We start from the raw sequence: 21910 nt of genomic DNA, 5'->3' as shown, positions 1-21910 counted from the left end.
TGCACTCACCCTTGAAAATGACGTACAACAAAATCTCAGAGCAGCTCTCAGCAAAGTAGCATTTAAGAAACATTAGACCTAGAAATTCCTTAGGTGATTAGAATTGCCAAGTCAGAAGCTTAAAAACACTCACTGCATCATATGCTGGTATAAAGGACTGTGATTTGTGCATTCGTATACTTTGAAACTATGGAGGTCTGTAAGCCAAAGAACACACTGAAACATTTGACTGCAGAACATTTATTTAATACAAGCTAAACAAAGCTATTAACAGGCAACAGAAAAGTTGAAAACACACATAAAAGTGAGGAGACCCTCCACTACAGAGTCCCAAACCAATGCAGCCAAAATTGGAAAAGTGAACAGTTGCGGGGTACAGGAGGCAAAAGATGGACAGAAGGCTCACTTGTTCTGGGCCTGGTCCCCATTATCCCTTTCCTTAATCTTGGAATCCTGCTTCTGTGGACGCCGGAATGGCTTTCTTCCTAAATGAAACAGAAGGAGAAGGATGTCAGAGAGCAGCGACCTCTTGAGAGATCGAGTTCATAACCATTTCAAAACCAACAAATAGGTAGCTGGGTGAACAAAGGGCATTCTTAAAACGAAATCTGCTGGACAACATATGAACATGAGAAGGTGGGAAAACAAGGGTAACTCTGACAAGTCTCCTCAGAGAGATTGGTTTGTTTATCCACAGATCTGAGCTTAACTGTTTTTCCTCTTAAGAAGCCTCAGGGAGATAAATATTTAAGTAAAAACAAAACTTGTAATATATCATTGCCACTTGAGCTGGCTTCATTAATTCTCCAGTACAACTCATAGAAGCCAAGAGAATGAAATGGTCCAAGCTTAGGCAGTTTGCCTTAGTGAATAAGCACCCTCCATAGTGCAGACATCAAAATGGGAGATGTGAATAAGTGTAAAAGCTTGCACCGTTTTCATCAAATGATATTGAGATAATGACACTCTAATCAGCAGACAAAAGTCATTGAATGAATCAGTAGTGGTTTGGCTGGTGTCACGTTGAATGAGCCATGGCAGTGGCCAATGTAACCAAGTCAGCCATGTGTTGAAATAGGCTCTGAAAAATTGAGGCAGAGTATTGAGGAAGTCTTACAGGAATTCCTTGAGTGTATCTTTAGTTAACACCTTGCCCATTGTCTTGTGAGGAAGGTGTTGGTACTGATGATAAAATTTAACAGCCGGCTCTGTATCCTTCTGCTTGGCCTCAGTTCCGTACTGACCTGCATTGTTAGACAACTGCTTTGAACAGTGCCAAAAGGTAAATTGACAAAATTGCCCAACCGTGAGCAGCAGTTGGAAACGTAGATACTCTGATCACTGAATTGGGGCCAATATTGGGCAATTCCAAGATATTTGCCATGCTGAAGGTTGAGGAAATTGTGGCCAACTTTGGAGGCTGTTAGCTGAGAGGACCCCAATAACATCTCCCTTCCTGCCTATGCTCAAGGTCTTTATCTAATCTGATCTGGAATTGGAGGTCTTTCTATAGAGAACCACAAGATAAAATCTCTGTGCCCATTGTAACCAAGCTTAGATAATCTTGCAGCCATGATTAGCTACTGGTGAATTAACTAGTGGTAACGCACCCTTATAAAGTCTGAAAGAGGATTCACACTATATAAAGTCATGTTATGATGATATACAATAATGGCAGGCATTGTACGCCATAAACTCTGTACCCTCACCTCTGATTCCATCCCCCCTCCAGGCCACTGTCTCAGGTTGAAGCCATTGTTCACAAGCTCGGTGTCCTATTTGCCCCCCAAGCTGAGCTTCCGACCCCATATTCTCTCCATCACAAAGACCGTCTAATTCCACCTGCGTAACATCATCCGCCTCCACCCCGCCTCAGCCATCTGCTGCCGATACCCTCATCCATGCCTTTGTCACCTCCAGTAAGTAGCAGAACTGTGTAGACCAGGAAGGTCACAGGTTCAATCCATACCTGAGTTAGCTGATAGAAGCCTGGGCAATGGTAGGGGCACTAGAACTATTCACAGTGCCCCTTGGTTAGGTGAAAGAAAACTTTCCATTGTTTCCCACTCCTGATCACTATCCAGTGACCCCTGCTGGAATGCATATGTGTGGACATTGGGACTGTGGTGTTCCCACAGATAGATAATCTGCCAACATTCATTGTCAAGGCTCACAAGTGAATAAAGGTCACTTGAGCAAGGTAGTAGTACTTGTGAAACCATAGGCAACCAAGTAGTCAGCACCTTCATTTAATCACCTCTTAAGTGGGAGGAGGAGCTCATTGGAAGCATAACATATTTGTAGTATTTGAGAGAGTCATTGGGCCCGATATTAGGAGGGAGGTGAGTTGGCAGCGAGGGGTTGACTGGGTGCGTGGGTAACGCACCCAGTGAAATTGGTGGGTTTGGCACGTGATCGTAAGTAAATTGAAGCCACTTACCTTGGCTTCTGGGTTTCGCGCTGGAAAGCTGCGCAGTGGGCGGACTGCGCACCCGCATCATAGGCTGTCAGCTGGTCTGATGCTGCAGAAAATAGGCAAAATTACAGCATGGAGCAGCCCAGGGAGAAGGCTGCTCCCAGGTTTAATGATGCCTCACTCCAGGTCTTACTGGATGGGGTGATGAGGAGGAGGAGGGAGATTTTCCACCCGGCGGACGGGAGGAAGTGGCCTGCCTCTGCCACCACGAAGGCCTGGCTCGAGGTGGCAGAGGAGGTCATCAGCACCACCAACATATCACGCACCTGCATACAGTGCAGGAGGCGCTTCAATGACCTAACCAGGTCAGCTGAAGTGAGTACACTTACTCATTCCCCTACACTCCGTCTGCCACATCACCGCCCCCACCCCACATCTCCTTCTGCACTGCCAACACTACTCTATCACATCACTCCTCACACCCACTGAACCCTCATCCTCATCTTACCTGCACTTCCTCACCTCACCAGTACTCATCCCACCACTACCACTCAACCCAATCCTCATACAATCTCATGGCTCTGTCTCATAGTCACCCTCTCATGCATCTCTTTCACGGTCAGCCTCACTCAACCTGCCACTACCTGTGCTGCAGCCACAGGGCATGCATCACGTATGTGTAGTAGGAAGCGTAAGGCAAACGTGTCGTGAGCATGAAGGGGCTGCACAAGGGTGTTTGAGGGTTTGTCGTGGTTTTTACTTATATTTGATTTCTGATCAACTCACATTACATATTACATTGTCACCACTATTGCCACGTCTTGGCCATTCTTGACTGGCTTGTGCAATAATGCCCTTTCATGAGGTTCTCCATGAACATCCTTGATGCCACCCATTGGATCACCCTACAGTGGGTGTATGTGTAGTTGCACGACTACTTTGTGCAGGTGCCTGTTACGCAGCACTGTGTTGTGGAGCTCCACGTGGCGGAGGTGGACGGCATGTCGGCGAGGCTGGTGATGTTGCTCGTCCTCCAATGGAGTGATGAATGCAGCCATGGAACCCCCCTCCCCTCATTCTGACGGTGTGAGTGTGAGGGGGTCCTCAAAGTAGGTAAATGTGTTTGGACAGCAGAGTTTAGGATATGATTTAATAATTTGGAGTGTGGAGACAACGGTGTGGCAGGCAAAACTTTGTCTGAGGTGACAGAGTGCCCTGCTGCAATGAATGAGGGTTTACCCCCGCACCTGTTAAATGGACCTTTGCAGCTGCCACTGGCTGCTGGCTGCAACACATCTGTTTAAACTGGGGAGTGTTTCCCCCAGCATGGGAAACACGCTCTGGGTAGTCCAAAATCTGAATCCTCCTAAAATCTCCAACTAATGAGGTCTGGAAACGACCTCAAGTACCCAGATAATGATCTTAAGTGGGATCCCACCGGCTTTGATTGCCAGTGGGAGTCCCGCATGCGGGGGCTGCACGCGCACGGATTCGCGTCATTGGGGAACCCAGAAGTGGGCAGGTTGGAGCCGGGCTCCGGACCCGCTCCGGGAATCCCCAATTTTAGGAGCCCTCCCACCACAAACGCACCCGCTCGGCCATCCGAAAATTGACCCCATCATCAGATTTAGCCTATTCTCACCTTGCTTGAATGCAGATATCTTCTTTGAAGACAAAATCTTTCTGGAGATAAGTTATGTAACATTATTACAGGATGCCTAGCATGCTTAGGAGGTGTGCTACATCTAGTGAGCTTCTTATTGTGATTAGAGAGAAGGAAGCAGAAAGTTGTAATGCAGTTCTTAATTGGAAACTCTGTCATGTCATGCCAGAAGGTACCTTTTGCACTTTGAAAGGTTATTTAACTTACCTGAACCATTAGAAAGGAGAAGACCATCAACATGATGGTTAAACAGAGTCTACAGCCAATACTGAAGCAGTTCAGAAGTTGCCGGAAGCCTTATGAGATTAATCTCCCAAAGGAGGTAATGTAGAGAGAGGAGAGACGAAGGGGAAACCAAACCTTATAAGAAATGAAAGATCAGAACCATCAGAATCAGTAACAGTCTTAAATCCTGATTAGGTTACTGATAAGGATTTAAGGGGGGTAATTTTAACCCCCAAGAATGGGTGGGCTGGGGGCAGGTGGGTAGTAAAAATTGTTGAAATCTTCAGCTGGTCCGCGTCCCGGCTCCAACGCGCCCACTTCCGGGTTTAACCCAGGTGTGTTAGGATACGCACGCACAACAGAAACCCGAAGCCCCGTCCCCACTTAAAGCCAGCGGACCGATAATTAAAGGGCCAATGTATCTCATTGCAATAGCTGAGGCACTTAATGTAAAACTAATTTAACCTTACCTGTTCTGGTTCTCATTGCTTCTGATTCACATCAGGTGAAAGCAGGCGAGAAGGGCCAGATCCATGAAGTGAGTGCCTTTATCGCACTGATGAGGGCCAGGAGGAGCAGGAGTGCTTCTTCCAGGCCCAACAAGCTCACTTGGCGTGACAGGACCCCTGCGATCGGCCGATCTCCTGGCCCAATGGTGGACTCCACCCTCACAATGGTGGAGCCCCCCAGTTGGTGGACCATGCACCCCACCCCCCCATCTTCTCGAAGGCCCATCCGATGTCATCCACGTCCCCACCCCACATTAATGCTTCCACGGCCCACGATATCTCTCTCCCTCCCTCGCTCCTCTCTGATTCGCGGCTCTTTTCCCTCCCGAAAGGCAGCCAACCTATCATTCCGGCTGCCTGGCGCGTGGAAAACCCGGGAGCACAAATACTTACCTTCAGTTGAGTTGCGATCGCAGAATGCAACGCACTCACTTGACTTCTGGGTTCCCCACGCAAATATCAACTCACGTTCCCGGCTCCGAGCTAAAATCATACCCAAGATGTCAAAATCATAAGCCAAGAAAGTCTGTTTGAAATAATAAAATGATGGCATAACTGGAGTATGCAGAACATGATGATGATCCAAGAAGGCAGATGGCACCAAGGTGGAGTGGGAAGATGACAGGGCCAATTGATTATGCTCAGAATTTGAAAAAACTGGGATGAATTCCGACCTACAAAGTAATTGCAAAGGTAGACATTAAACACATGGAAGTTATCAGTCACTTAAGAAGTTGTACTTACTGGACCAATTTCACAGGATTTGCATTCGACGCTGAAGACTCAGTGTTGAGGCAGGCATCCCTTTTCCAGTCTTCAGGCAAGTTGGTCTGCATTGTCTGGGTCAGCAGCAAGTTGACCGAATGGGCAAACGAGGACTTCAGACATTTTAAAGTGTGAAATAAGAGGTGACTGCTGACAGAAGGCATGGCAATGTGGAAAAGTGCAAGCACGCAGCGCTCACTGACTTTACATCAGAAGAGATAGCAACATGAGTTTTTAAGCTTCTGGTTGACTTATTCTAGTTGATGAATTTTCATTAAGTGAGAGTAAGGGGATAAAGAGCCATGTATTCATGAGAGTGATCATATACTAGAGGATCTATAAAAGGGGTTTATTGGGGAGAGGCACTGCTCTCCAACTCACTTATGATATTTTTGTTTAATTCATGACCATATAATAAATAAAAAGTTTGCTTAAGAGGCTGCACCCAAATAATTTAAATGTCCTAAGTGACAACATAATCACTTTCCTGCCAAATATGACATGGTTTAATTGCAGGATGAGAATAATGCTTCCAATGTCCGCATCGTGTGTGTGTGTGTGTGTGGGTGTGTGTGTGTGTGACTTCACACGTACACTATCTTACAACCAGATTGCCCAATTAACGCAGAATTCAGCAAAGTCTTCCACAGAAGACTGACATCCAATACCTGCTAGAATTCTTTTCACTTCTGGTAGCTTTCAGTGAGTGAAACATTTTATTTCAACTATCTGGGGCTGGTTTCAAACACAAGGCCAAAGGGTCAAAAAGATTGGTATACCACAATCTTAATCTACACAGCTACTTACCATTTTCATCCAGTGAAAAGTCATCTTGGGCATATCGGAACTTTTCTGGGCCACAAGCAATGAACACATCATCATCGCCAAAAAAGTCCTGTAGACATGACACCTGCATAAACCAAACAACAGTTTATTAGTGCATTAATAAAAAGAATAACAACAAAAAACTCATTTAGCCCATCAAGCTCACTCCTTCTATAGACTACGTACAATCTACTCGACCATGGATTATAGCTCAGCTATTGAAACTTCTGAAAAAAATATTGCGTAAATATTCCTGATCTGCAAAGGCAAAATTGAATGAAACTCAAAATATTTATCCATCTCCACGTCACCATCTCCATTCAACTCTGGCCTGCTGCCTTCCACGTATGGAGAATAACACTGGTACAGACAGACTTGACTTGACCTGCTTCTGTACTATAACATTTTAAACAGAGTTGCAGAAAGCACCAGGATTTTCAGTTGTGTGCAGTGAGAATTGTGGGGTCTGTGTTTGGGTGGGCCGGCAGAGAAATAAGCCAGGGTCATCATGCAATCTGTCTTCCAGTCAGGATAATTAAGTCTTCATTCAAATATTTACATTTACTCACTCATTCAATGCCAAAAAAATAATGCATAATCCAGAAACTTTTTTTTTACAAGGCAGAAATTGAGCCCTGACCACCATTATCTAACACACTCAAATCTTGCCACACTTTATCCAATTCTCGAGAGGATATAAGCAGTATTATGGTGATTTCAAGTTGCTGATTGGAAAGCCAGGAGCAGGTAATGACTACCACTGCCCGAAACCTTGATTTATATCAATTGGTTACTATATCGGTAAACCAAAGGCTCATTTTAAAAAACAGCAAGCCAGGCTGATGCTGGTAGAAGCAGCTGCAAATGGATTATCATCAAGCCACCTGTCAAAGTGTAGGCAGGTACCTAATTCTGAACAATATTAAGGAGTAATTTGGGGCCGTAAAGAGACAAATGAACCCTGGCCTGATCCGCAAAAACAGAACTGAAATAAAAGGGAATTGATTCACACTAAAAACAAGCCCATCATATTTATGGAGAGGTAGAGAAGGAGCATGGGTGCATGTCAGTGGCGGGGAAACCTGGAAATACCGGGAAGGCAGAGGTCCTGCCGACTTTAACAGCAGGACCCCATTAGAATTTTTTTAATCCGTTTCCTGCTCGGCAGTCGGCCAGATTGAGAGGCTGGCCGGCTGCTGTCTGGCCGACTGCTGGGTGGGAAAGCCTGTGGTGCAAGGCTGCAGCCGGGGACGCTTGGTGATGGTCCCCCGCAATCGAGATGATCCGGGGTTGGTGGGGATGGTTGGGGGGCTCGGTACATGGCAAGGATGGAGGGAGAGATCGCGGGAGCAGGGGGTGGATAGATAGAGGTCATAGGGGTGGGATCGGGTCAACGGATCATGGGGGGAAGAGATCGTGGCAGAAGATTTGCTTGAGGGAGTGGGGGGGAAACACTCCTGTTTCTCCTGGCCCAGAAGCAGTGCTGGGAGACCCCAGGCAGCTCCCAGCTCCCTTCAGTTGCCGGGTTTCCTGAGCCCTGGGAAACCAGCCAGCCAGCGTTAAATTTAAATGACTGCCAAAATATTAGGAATGCAGCCTCATTTACATTTACATATTATAATCATTGACCCAACTCTCTAGAGCGGGTTACTCAGCCACCCCCAAACCCCTCACGGTAAAACTGGAAGTAGGGCGTTCACAGCGGGTTGGGGTTGGGTTTCACATTTTTAACAATTTAACAACCCCCCCCAACCGACCCTCTCCCACCCGTTATGGGGGGGTTAAATATCACCCCCCCCCCTCCCCACCGGAGTCTGGGCAGCCAATTCTCCCTTTTTTAAATTGTTGTTTATCTCTTCATTTGGTACTGTGTCAGCAACAGGGGCCAAAACAATATTTGTCTCTGCATTATAAAAAAATATTTTAATTAACCAGCCGGGATGAATGTTAGGAAATATATTCAAAACAAAATGAAAATGAACTAAGAGTCACAGTGACTGGTTCTACAGTACTCTCAGCTGAAAGCTTCAGAAATGCTCAATATATATAAATTAATTAAAGTTGCTCTTCAAATTATACCCTACACAAAAAACTACATTATTTTTATGCAAATAAGAATAAAGATTCAGGCGCAACGAGGGAGCCAAATTAATGCAGTTCAGATCTGCAGCACACTGTTACATAAACGAAAACCTGTAACAAGAAATCAATTTGCATTTTGAAGTATTCAAATAACAGATGAGGAAACTGTGGGAGAGTGAACTGGTGATATCATTCACTACAAAAGTCTTAATATGTGCAGTTGGAAATTCAAAGTTGGGGGATGGGTCATCACGGAATCAATGTGGTTGTACAAATGTTAGTGCAAACTGGGAGTAAGTGGCATAAGAATGTAAAGTATGGAGCAAAGAAAGACTATTCAGCCCATCAAGCTTGCTTCTTCCAAATACTAGCTCATCATTAACCCTATTCCACAGTTTAATCTCTTGAGGGAATGTTCCATACAACTATTCCCTGATCCCCAAGAATTAGTAACTTCATTTCATCTGATCAATCCTAGTACTATCCTTCTGTGCTGTTTACACTACTAGCAGAATTTTGTTGCTATAGTTTAATTGAATATGTATATTGATTAAATGATGCTTTACTGGCCAAACTGTAACAATGAACTTCCACTCCATGTAAAATGACACAAATAATTAAATCCAAGTGGTATTACTTTAAATGAGTGCATTGGGAATAGATGTTAGATCATAGGCAATGACATCACATCTGTGAAATAGAAAATAATCTTTACATTACCACACAATCATTAGATTTGAAAATGGAATGGTTTTTAGCTGCATTCTGGTTCTAAAAGTAAACCCTTTGGTCAGATGTCAAGCAGCACTCTTACAAATAATACCATCTTAAACCCAATGTAACAAATGAATTCCCCATCAAAAAGCCACCTACCATTCTTATCTGTAGGCTATAAAAGATAGGATATACCATTCACTTCTTTAGTGTATCTACACTAGATGCTCTCTAGATGCAGAGATTTGAGGGATACATCACTGCAACATGATCTTTTCCTGGAATCCCACTCCCAGTACATCATCAGGGATCTCATAAAAGGATATGGACCATGAGGGTTTCCATCACCACCCCCCCATATTATAGGAACATAAGAACAGGAGTAGGCTGTTCAGTCCCTTGAGCCTGTTCCGCCATTCAATTAGATTTCCACTACACTTTGTGTGATGAAGTCTTTTATGACATCACCCCTGAATGGCCTGGCTCTAATTTTAAGGTTATGCCCCCTTGTTCTGGACTCCCTTACCAGAGGAAATAGTTTCTCTCCATCTACCTTATCAACTCCTTTGATCATCTTAAATACCTCAAGATTGAAAGGAAACAGCTTGAAGTCATGCTTCGATCTAATACAAAGTAATGTGGCTCTCACTGTAATTCTTTAGAAGCCCAGTACAGCATCCAGGTGCATTGCAGGGCATCCATCTTGCTTGTCAAAGTGCTTACAGTAGCACAACAGCTGCCATGATGCACATTGATTAGAAGACACACTTAGCAGTGACTGTTCCAAATTTGTGCCACTGGAGGATAATCCAGGCATCAGACAGATTTCCTATAACTCTACTGAAAAGCTATACACCCAAGTGACAATGAGAAGAACAAATCCATTGACTTAAAAATACTTCTTTAAATGATTATATTAAAGGCCCAACTGCAGCAAAAATTTCGAATGTATTAACAATCTACAGAGCTTCTTCCTGTCCCTCCTTTAAATTAATCTATAAATATTACCTTCAAAGAAAACAAAATTTGTATTCAGTGATGCAGAACATGTCTAGGGAAGAAAAACAGAAAGATGGGGGAGAGAGGGAAAGAGCACACAAGAGAAAAGAAAAAGAAAAAATTTAAATAATGCTTTACCACAACCTCTGGACATTCAAGAGTGCTTCACGACTAATCATTTTCTGAAGTGAGGCAGCAGCTGGTTGAACAGAGCAAGGTCCCACCAAGAGAAAATGAGATAAAGATGACCAGTTAATCAGTTTTATTGGTGATGTTGGTTGAGGGAGAATTGTTGGCCACAATACCAGAAGAACTCCCTGCTCCTCTTCAAATGACCGGCCTCGGTTTACAAAGGAACATAGGAACAGGAGTAGGCCATTTAGCCCCTCGAGCTTGTTCCGCCATTCAATGAGATCATGGCTAATCTGTGATCGAACTCCATATACCTGCCTTAGCCCCATATCTCTTAATACCTTTGGTTAACAAAAATCTATCAATCTCAGATTTTAAATTAACAACTGAACTAGCATCAACTGCTGTTTGCGGAAGAAAGTTCCAAACTTCTGCCACCCTTTGTGCGTCGAAGCATTTCCTAATTTCACTCCTGAAAGTCCTGGCTCTAGTTTTTAGGCTATGTCCCCTAGTCCTAGACTCCCCAGCCAGCGGAAATAGTTTCTCTCTATCTACCCTATCAGTTCCCCTTAATATCTTGAAAACTTCAATCAAATCACCCCTTAATCTTCTAAATTCTAGGGACTACAACCCTAGATGGTGTAATCTCTCCTTGTAATTTAACCCTTGGAGTCCAGGTATCATTCTAGTAAATCTACGCTGCACTCCCTCTAAGGCCAATATATCCTTCCTAAGGTGCAGTGCCCAGAACTGAACACAGTACTCCGGGTGTGGTCTAACCAGGGCTTTGTATAGCTGTAGCATAACTTTTTTTTTATTCGTTCATGGGATGTGGGCATCGCTGGCGAGGCCAGCATTTATTGCCCATCCCTAATTGCCCTTGAGAAGGTGGTGATGAGCCGCCTCCTTGAACCGCTGCAGTCTGTGTGGTGAAGGTTCTCCCACAGTGCTGTTAGGTAGGGAGTTCCAGGATTTTGACCCAGCGACGATGAAGGAACGGCGATATATTTTCAAGTCAGGATGGTGTGTGACTTGCAGGGGAACGTGCAGGTGGTGTTGTTCCCATGTGCTTGCTGCCTTTGTCCTTCTAGGTGGTAGAGGTCATGGGTTTGGGAGGTGCTGTCGAAGAAGCCTTGGCGAGTTGCTCCAGTGCATCCTGTGGATTCTACACACTGCAGCCACTGTGCGCTGGTGGCGGAGGGAGTGAATGTTTAGGGTGGTGGATGGGGTACCAATCAAGCGGGCTGCTTTGTCCTGGATGATGTCGAGCTTCATCAGTGTTGTTGGAGCTGCACTCATCCAGGCAAGTGGAGAGTATTCCATCACACTCCTGACTTGTGCCTTGTGGATGGTGGAAAGGCTTTGGGGAGTCATTCTACCCCCTTCTACCCCCTTGTATCCTAGTCCTCTAGATATAAAGGGCAGCTTTCCATTAGCCTTTTTGATTATTTTCTGAACCTGTCCATGACATTTTGATGATCTATGTGCATGGACTCTTAAGTCTCTTTGGACCTCCACTGTTTCGAGCTTTTTACCATTTAATGACTCGTCCTAAATACAACACCTTCAACAATGCAGCACTTCCACAGTACTGCACTGAAGGAATGTGCATTTATATAGCATCGAGACATCCCAAAATACTTTACAACCAATGGATTACATCTGAAGTGCAGTCACTGCTGAGGTGTCAGCCTAAATTATATGGTCAAGGCTTGGAACAGGGTTCAACAGCCTGACTCAGAGGCAAGGTTACGATCAACTGAGCCAAGCTGATGCTTAGAAGAGTTTCGAACTTTCTACCTTTAGTCAACTTAACATTAACATGAGAGTTAGTTCCATATCTATTAGCCAGTGTAACAAAATCACCTAATCTCTACTATCCCACGAGACTTGCTAATTTTGCTATACTAGATCACATGCTGCTTCTTGTGCCGCTGGAACTTGATCAATGTCTTCCTGGCTATGGGCCGGGGAAGTGTTGTTTTCACCCCTTCTCTTGCTGTCCAGTGACAGATAGTAAAAGAATGTCACTAGGAGGTAGGGCTATCCCAATGTTCTTAAGGTAACTGAAAGGGATTAAAACTAAAGCATTAATTGTTTCATTAAAACTGCAGTAGTTTCACCTCCCACTTCCTATGGGAAAGTGCCTTTCTACACTTGGCAACGACTGTATCTAATATGGCACATTTAGAATCAAGAATTAATGTCCAAGGAATTGCACACGCAAACCTTTCATTCTGAGGGGTAATGTGTTGGATCATTGGTCTTCAGATGCGCCACTGCTTGTTATTGTGGCCTTTGGCAAAATGTTAGTGAGTAAAACTGGATTAATTCACTTGCTGGTATCCCAGGCCAATATCATTTTAAAGACATTGATCATTTTCCACCATCACATCTCTCCTCAAGAGAAAGAAGCAAAGCCCAGTAGATTATGGAGGCACAGTATGGAATCAGTCTGTTAAAGGGCAGGCAACCTGAAGAGGGAATCACAAAGCATCCAGTAGTGGATGCTCCAATTATCCAAGGCAAAATCCACTGGGACCAAAAGGGTGCTGCCAATCACAAGTGAGCCTCTATAGCCATTAGCAAGCTGACCTTCAGCTAAAATGAAAATGACTTCATACATTAATGGAGACTTAAGCCTTTGGAGGATTAGCAATAGCCTCTCTGCACCAAAACCTAATGCAATTGAAGGTTCTTAGTTTCTTCAAAGAATGCTGAAAATTCAGAACTGTTGTAAACATTTCTCAAATTCCATAATTTTCAGTATTTGTAGTTAATGGAATAACTTTACAGGATTTTTAAAAACTATTTATTTTGAAATCTGCAAAGGGCACTTAGCGCTCAAAGGGTTAAAAGCAGCTCCAATTCCACTGCCTTTCATTTACTGCAGAGCAGCACTATGCACTGCTGACTGTATAGCTACACACTTTACAGATCACTTGACTCATGTCTCTGTATCTTCCGGCTGATAATGCTTTGAATGTCCTGTTTTGTTTCAAAATGGAGTTTTATCATCAGGACCCCTTTTAAAATGAAACTGTAAATCAAAAAAAAAAAATTGTGTCCTTTTCTTATTGATTCCCTTTGAAAAAAAAATAGCTTGCATTTATATAGCACTTTTCACAACTTCAGAACATCCCAAAATGTTTCACTGGCCATTTCTGGCGATTTTAAAAGCTGATTCAAACAATGAATATCAATGACATCATGGGATTGAAATTCAAAGTGAAACTCTCACTTTAATGATGAAGGGTGTCAGATCATGCAGATTAATTGATCTTTTAGTTAATTTAGAAGGTAAGAATTCCTCTGAGTCACTATACGTAGCAATATCAGAAGTGTGTTTGTGAAGATTTGTTCCGTTTAGTATTTGTAGTAAAATGATAAACATGTTTAGCACACATTTACAATTTCACTAGAAATACCATGCAAAGGAAATCTTCACAAGCACACTGACAGCGGGCCCGATATTACCATGGCGGCAGGTTTGTGGCAGGGGGTCTATTGGGCGTGTGGGTAACGCGCCCGGTGAAATCAGTCAGCTCCGCACGCAATTACAGGATAATTGGAGCCACTTACCTTTGGTTCCGGGTTTCCCGCTGCTAAGCTGTGCGTCGGGTGGACTGCGCATGCGCAGTAACGTCTGACAGCTGGAGGAGCTCTATTTAAAGGGGCAGTCCACCAATGCTCCTCCTGCTGCAAACAACGAATGCAACATCATGGAGCACTCCAGGGGGAAGGCTGTCCCAAGATTCTCGGACTCCTCACTCCAGCTGCTGCTGGATGGGGTGAGGAGGAGGAGGGAAACATTGTTCCCATTGGATGGGAGGAAGTGCCCTCCCTCCACCACGAGGAAGGCATGGTTGGAGGTGGCAGAGGAGGTCAGCAGCTGCAGCAACGTTGCACGAACCTGGGTCCAGTGCCGCAAAAGATTTAATGATCTAACCAGGTCAGGCAAAGTGAGTATACTTACGCATTCTCCCACACTCCGTCTTCCACATCACCTCCACCACCACACAACCCCTTCTGCACTGCCACCACAACGCTCTCGCATCACTCCTCACATCCACTCAACTACCATCCTCACCGTGTCTGCACGTACTCACCGCCCCTGTCCCCATTCGAACACTACCACACACCCCAATCCTCATACAATGTCATGGCCATGTTGCACACGCACCCTCTCATCCATCTCCCTCACGCTCAACCCACCCACACCAATGCATGCAGCGTCTCACCATGCAAGCATCACTCAATCACGTCTCTGTGTTCTTCCTCGATAGGAGAAGAGATGCCAGAACACCCGGGAGAGGGCACGGACCGGAGGGGGCCCGCCACACCAGGTGGTGCTAACGGACACGGAGCAGCAGGCGTTAGAGATCAGCCGCACGCTGGAGTGCCTGTCCGTGGCGGATGCCGAGGCTGGGGCTGACAAACGGCCGGTGAGAGAAAGCTAACACTCAGCACACATGATAGCGAATGATCTTAGCATCACTTGGCATCTGCCGCACCTCAACATCTGTCCACATGCCTAATATTGCTTTCTGTTCTCTTGCAGGGTCGTCTGTGAACGCCGTGAGTACGGAGGGCGATTCCTCAGAGGACCTGCCGGTCTCTGAGGGTCCATCATCACATCCGAGCCATGCATCCACCAGCACAGATACACACACCTCGGTGGGTCCCCGTCCTCACTTAGTTGGGCTTGCACATGGTGAGTCACCACACACGTGAGCACGAGCAGACCCTGGTGGCAGAGGCAGCCGTGGAGAGTCCGCGTCAGTGGGAGCACTCTTCTCCAGGCTCTGCTCAGCTGGACACAGATGCTGAACCCTGGGGGCCAGCCGTGAAAAGGAGAGTCGTCGAGGGGCAGCAGCACATTGCCGAGGTGCTAGAACAGGTGCCACACGCACTCTCCACAATTGCGCAGGTGATGGAGGAGTCCAACTCCTGCATGAGGGGAATGGTGGCACAGGTACAGGAGGGTATCTGCGAGATAGTGTTGCGGGTAGGTGCGGGAATGTCTGCGATGGAGGAAAGGCTAGCCTCCCTCGAGCGTCAAGTACGGCTCAACAATGAGTCTATCCAGGCCCTGACAACGGCTGTTCGGATTCAGGGTGAGCAACATTCTGCCGCCTTAAACAGGCTGACAGATACATTACAGGTGGCCTTCCAAGGCCTCACACAGGTCCTCCAAACTGCCGTCCAGCAGGCTGGAAGGAGTGATGTGGGCCTGGGCCACGAGAGGGATGATGGTGAAAGGGGACATGGAAGTGGGGACGCCACTCAAAGTGCTCCCACGTCTCACCCATTGCCCCCCTCTCAACCAGTACCCGCAATGCTGCCCCCTCTCCAGGTGCAGGAGGAGCAGTCTTTGGAGGGGCCCTCACGGGCACCGAAACCCAGAGGGGTCCGCGCAAAGCATCTCATCGGTCAGGGCATGGACAAGAGAAACCTGCCACTACCTCGGCTGAAGCCACAGGGGTAGCACCACGTAGGGGTTCCCGGAAGCGCAAGGCGAAGGTGTTGTGAGCACAAAGGGAATACACAAGGGTGTCTGACGATTTGTCATGTTTTTTATTTATATTTGTTTAGTTCACATCCACAATAAACCCCACTGTTATCACCACTACTGCCACGTCTTGCCCATTCTTGACTGGCTTGTGCAATAGGTCCCTTTCGTGGGGCTCACCATGAAGACGGACACCTGGTCCCACCCATTGGGTCATACTACAGTGGGTGCAGGTGTAGTTGCACCACTGTTCTGTGCAGGGGGCAGGGGAGGGGGCTGGTATGGTCGCTCCTCTGTCCAGGTGATGAGGTCTGGACTCTTCAGACAGTCTGATGTTAGGAGAACCGTTCACATATCAGTGCCACCCTGGCCTCACAAGCAGCCAGGTGAGCCGCTGTTCTGCCCATGGGTCGTTCCTCCTCCTCGACCTCCTCCTCGGACCCCTCCTCCTCCTCGTCCTCCTCCTCTTCCTCAATATGGGTCGCAGATGTGGATGGGGCCTCCTCCAGCGGCACCCCTCTCTGTTGTGCCATGTTGTGCAGGGTACAACAGACAACTATGATGCGTCCCACTCTGCGTGGCGCGTATTGGAGTGCTCCCCCAGACTGATCAAGGCACCTGAAGCGCATCTTGTGCACCTGGTAGCGATGTGGCTGTCGTTATACCGACGCTGTGGCTCGGTGGTGGGGTTCCTCAGAGGTGTCATAAGCCACGTGTTCAGGGGGTATCCCTTGTCCCCGAGGAGCCAGCCCTTGCGGGTGTTGGGTGAGTGGAAGGGGGCGGCACGGTGGACTCCCTGAGGATGAAGGAATTGTGGCAGCTGCCAGGGTATCTGGCGCACACGTGTAGGAATCTCTTGCGGTGGTCACAGATGAGCTGAGTGTTCATGGAGTGATAGCCCTTCCTGTTGACGAACAGTCCTGGCTTGTGTGGAGGTGCCCGTATTGCTATATGGGTGCAATCGATTACACCCTGCACCCGTGGGAAGCCAGCCACAGCATGGAATCCAACTGCCCTCTCTATCTGGCTGCGGTCATCCATGGGGAAGTTGATATAGTGCGAGGCCCTGTGAAACAAGCCGTCGGAGACCTGCCTTATGCACTTGTATGCAGACGACTGACAGACCCCGGCGATGTCCCCGGTGGCACCCTGGAAGGATCCGGAGGCGAAGAAGTTGAGGGCAGTGGTGACTTTGACAGCGACAGGTAAGAAGATGCTGCTCGGTCCATCCGGGAGCAGCTCGTCATTAAGGAGGCTGCAGATGTCCGCAATTACCTGGCAACTGACTCTGAGCCTCCGTATGCACTGCTCCTCAGAGAGGTCCGGGAAGCTGAGCCTCGGTCTGTCGACCCTGTGGCGAGGGTAGTGCCTTCTGGGACACATCTCTCTCTGCGGTTGCCCTCCCTCCTGCTGTGCAGGTAGATGTGCCACAGCACCGTGTTGTGGAGCTCCACGTTTCGGGAGCGGACGGTGTGGCCGGCGAGGCTGGTGATCCTCTTCGTCCTCCGAGGAGGTCATGACTGCAACTACGGCGGCCCCCATCCGGAAGGTGTATGTCTGAGGGGCTCCGCAAGGTAGGTACATGTGTCTGGACACCGGGGTTGAGGTTCCAGGTTGGTGAATTTTCTTGTCAGGAGGAGGGTGGTGGAGGCCAAACTTTGTCCAAAGTGACGGAGTGGTCTCCTGCGATGGCTAAGGGTCTTCCCCCCCCCCACCTGTCGGATGGACCTTTGCAGCTGCCACAGGCTGATGGCTGCAACACGTTTGCCTTATGCTGCCTACTGCACATATGTGATGCATGCCCTGTGGCTGCAGCACAGGTAATGGCAGGTTGAGTGAGGCTGACTGTGAAAGAGATGCATGAGAGGGTGAGTATGAGATAGAGCCATGAGATTGTATGAGGATTGGGTTGAGTGGTAGTGGCGGGATGAGTACTGGTGAGGTGAGTAAGTGCAGGTAAGATGAGGATGAGCTTTGAGTGGGTGTGAGGGGTGATGTGACAGAGTAGTGTTGGCAGTGCAGAAGGAGATGTGGGGTGGGGGCGGTGATGTGGCAGACGGAGTGTAGGGGAATGAGTAAATGCACTCACTTTGGCTGACCTACTAAGGTCATTGCAGCGCCCCCTGCACTGTATGCAGGTGCGCGATATGTTGGTGGTGCAGGTGACCTCCTCTGCCACCTTGAGCCAGGCCTTCTTGGCGGCAGAGGCAGGCCGCTTCCTCCCGCCCACCGGGGGGAAGATCTCTGTCCTCCCCCTCCTCCTCACCCCATCCAATGATACCTGGAGTGAGGCATCATTAAACCTGGGAGCAGCCTTCCCCCTGGACCGCTCCATGCTGTAATTTTTCCTATTTCTTGCAGCATCAGTCAGTGGAGGACTGCCCCTTTAAATAGAGCTCCTCCAGCTGACAGACCTTACTGCACATGCGCAGTCCGCCCGCCGCGCAGCTTAGCAGCGGGGAACCTGGAACAAGAGGTAAGTGGATCCAATCAGCCTGCGATTGCGTTCGGGGCAGACTGATTTCACTGGGCGCGTTACCCACGCAGCCAATCGCTCCCCCCCGCCGTCCTGGTAATATCGGGCCCAACAGGTCAATCAGGTCTGTAAACGACCTGAAATACCAAGATAAATACTTTAAGTGGCACCCCGTCGGCTTTAATTGCCTGCGGGAGCCCTAGATGCGGGGGCTGCGTGCGCATGTCGGCGCGTCTGTGGGAAACCCGGAAGTGGGCGAGTTGGAGCCGGGCTCCCGCCCCGGGAATCCCCGATTTTTGGAGCCCCCCCCGCCAGGAACACACCCGATAGCGGGTGCGAAAATCGACCCCAATGTCTCTTCACAGAGAGACCAGATAAATGTGCACATCCAGGTTATTAAAGGTCATTAATGAAGGGATATATTTTCCTCTGTTCACGAGCTTTGGTGTGAAAGCATGAATTACTGTCCTCAGCATTATATTGACGTTTAATGTAGATGGACTTAAGGAAAAGAGAAAAATATACCTCTAAAAGATTTACAAACAAAGCTGCTGCTTTTTGATGTTTTTTGGTTGAGGGAAATATGTTATTCAGGGAATGCCCCGTTCTTCGACAAATACAGTTATTGAATTACGTGATTTGTGTCATTACAAAATAGTTCCCCTTGAAGTTGGCATCCTTTTAATTGTTTACGAACAAACTCAATCTACCTAGTGTTTAAAAGTTGAGATTTTAAAAAAATAATTGCATAATCCTTTGCCATACATTAGCACTCATACCATACAAAAGTTTTGTTGGCATTGCATATAGAAATGTACTTTCTTTAAACTGTTTTCCTTTAATTACAAAGGGCACAGGTTGAGGGTGCTAGCCAGTGAGAAATACAGGAGTCATTTATTGCGAGTGTGGTTTCAAATGTTTTCCTCATATTCAAAATCTCCAAGTCTCTCAATTTGGCTTTAGAGTCCAGCATTTCTGCTTAGACAGGCTCAATTTAATTCTTGGACATTGAGTCTGCACGTTCATACATCAGAGTACAGAAGTTAATCAATATTCTGTAGACCTAATTCAGTCCTGCCCATTCCAGTTCAGTCTTGTTCACTACATTAAACAAAATTCCGACAGTAATGAAAAGCAGATGCTTTAAAAAATATGTGCCAATATTTTGTTATCCAAAATTTGGATTGGGAGTGGGGAACAGAAAGATAGAAAGAAAGAGAAAGAGAGAGAGGCAGACAGAAAGAACGCGTCAATCAGAATGCTCAGTTTTTTCATGCCTGTGAAAATCTTTCTGTCTGTCTTTCTCTCTCTCTCTCTCTGTTAAGCAGACATTTCTTGAACCATGCAAGGAATTTTTAAACAAAATATATAGATACACTCAATTTCCAACCCCCTTCTTAAAAAATGGAATACAGCTGGATGAAATCAGGACTTAGAACAACCACATTAAAATCTGAAGTATTCTTGGGGAAAAGAAAATGACCTACATATACATTATAGAGGGTCAGACCAGATGGTCATATTTTTTGATGCAGTCTGTGACACACAAGGCATATCATATTACAGGACATGAAAAATCTGACATAGAAATTTAAGATGGCATCATGGTGCCAGAAATTCAACTCTAGGCATTCTGACAAAATGTCACCAAGAGCGGCTTGTAGTAAATTCAGCAACAAAGTCTCTGATATTTACGGGGAGGCGGGAAGGGAGCGGGGGCATGTGTTTGCGGGGGGAGGGGGTGAACCTGGAAATACCGGGAAGGCGGAGGTCCTGCCGAATTTAACGGCAGGATCTCATTAGAATTTTTTTTACTCCGTTTCCTGCCCGGCAGCCAGTCAGTTTGAGAGGCTGGCCAGCTGCCAGGTTGGAAAGCCAGTGGTAGAAGACCGTTGGGGACCGTTGAGGACGCAACCAGGAAACATCGCGGGTTGGTTGGGGGGGTGGGGGGGGAGGGGAGTCGGACCGGCAATCGGGAGGGAGGGGGGACCACGAAAGATTGCGGGTTTTGGGGGGGTGGGGGTTTGCTTGAGGGACCGGAGGGAAACACTTCTGCCTCTCGGCCCACAAGCAGTGTCCTAAAAAGCACTTACCTGCGGTATCCGGCTGCTCCCGCCTCCCTTTGGCTGCCGCATATCCCAAGCCCTGGGAAACACGGCCGGCCAGTGTTAAAATTCGAACGGCTCCCAAAATTTGAGAAACAAAGCCTCATTAACATATTATAATGATGGACCCGCCTCTCCAGTGCAGGTTACTCTGATGCCCCCAAACCTGCCACGGTTAAAATGGAAGTAGGCATGTTCCCGGCGAGTTGGGGTCGGCTTTTGCATATTTGCTGATTAAACCCCCAACCTCCAATCCTCTCCTGCTCGTCGGGGGGGTTAAAACTCCCCCCAAAGTGTCTGTGGTACTGGTTATCCGTGAGTGAAGTGCCTCTTTGTGCAATGTAATGCAATTGATCGTGCTCTGCAAGAACAACTTTTATTTAGTTGGTGGTTCACATCGTAAAAAGCCATTGCTGCTAGAAACTTGATTTTTCCTCCACAGCATATTTGGCAGATGGGACTGTGATGTGTTAGCAGATTGTAAAATGTATCCACACAACTACAAGAACTGAAATGATAACCTGAGTACAGTCAACAGTGGTGTGTACTTATTTGGGACTTTCATGAGTAAATGCACTGAACGGATCACCTGGAAGTAGACAAACATGGGTTACTATGGTCTCTTGTGGAGCCAGGGCCACTCCTAGGGCTCTGCTGTAGAACAGAGTGCAGGAGTGATGTGATGCCCTGCAAGCCCCTTCCAACAATGGCCCCAAAGCCAAGATGGCAGACGTCTGTGCTTCCATGCCAGCAGTGGTGAACTACCGTAGCAGCCCTGTGAGCTTCCATGACCGCATGGAAGTCGTTTTGCCTTTGTGTTACTATGGTCTCTTTTCTTGGTAATCTTCTCTTCTAAAGGTGTTGACCCCGCCCCCTCCCTCTCCTGGGATATAGTTGCATGGGTGCCAGTCACTCTCTGGTACCTCACCCAGGTGCTCATTATTCATGTGTCATTGGGGCACACTGATTAGCCTCAGCACCCCCCAGGTTAGGGCAGAGAGACGAAAAATCAGCATGGGTTCCCACTCTTGCTCACTATTTGGTGACTCTGCTGTAAATGCACATATTTGAATTTTGGATGAAAACAGGATCTGGTCAGCTATGACGCCTTCTGCTGCCAAATAACCTGCTGACAAACTCAATCAAGGCTCATACAAAACAATAGCCCCTTGGGCAAGGTGCCAGAGGCCAACCACAGCCTGTGAAGGTGTAAAACACTTTTAGGAGAGGAAAGGAGCAGAACTTTGCTCCTGTGGTTTATGACATCACCCTAACCCTTCGACGAGATTATTGCCTTTGTACTCATTCCCGGCCATCCACTATTCTTTCTATTATTTTAATCTGTATTTATTATTTAAAGTAATAGGAGCTATGCTGGGAGTTAAATGCAATTCCATCTAAAAGGTCTACCGATATTTAGAAACTGTTTCAGTTCTGAATTTAACTCTATCCATGGTATCCCGTTATTCTACATCTTCTGCATCCGC

General features: G+C 47.0%; 1 protein-coding gene across 1 annotated transcript in view; it reads right to left on the bottom strand.

Annotated features, from left to right (window-relative positions):
- Positions 1–234: 234 nt before the first annotated feature.
- LOC137332748 (neuronal migration protein doublecortin-like) overlaps positions 235–21910 on the bottom strand; it is a 129844-nt gene continuing 108168 nt past the window's right edge. The window contains exons 4-5 of the mRNA XM_067996685.1: positions 6386–6488; positions 235–485 (exon numbers count right to left, since the gene is read on the bottom strand). Coding sequence (XP_067852786.1) covers positions 403–485; positions 6386–6488 — 186 coding nt within the window. The 3' untranslated portion in view covers positions 235–402. The remainder of the gene's footprint in view (positions 486–6385; positions 6489–21910) is intronic.

Source organism: Heptranchias perlo, chromosome 15 (genome assembly GCF_035084215.1).
Source record: "Heptranchias perlo isolate sHepPer1 chromosome 15, sHepPer1.hap1, whole genome shotgun sequence".
In the NCBI taxonomy this organism is placed as follows: Eukaryota; Metazoa; Chordata; class Chondrichthyes; order Hexanchiformes; family Hexanchidae; genus Heptranchias; species Heptranchias perlo.
The sequence above is the reverse complement of the archived record's forward strand: the minus strand, read 5'-3'. Positions and strand labels throughout refer to the sequence as shown.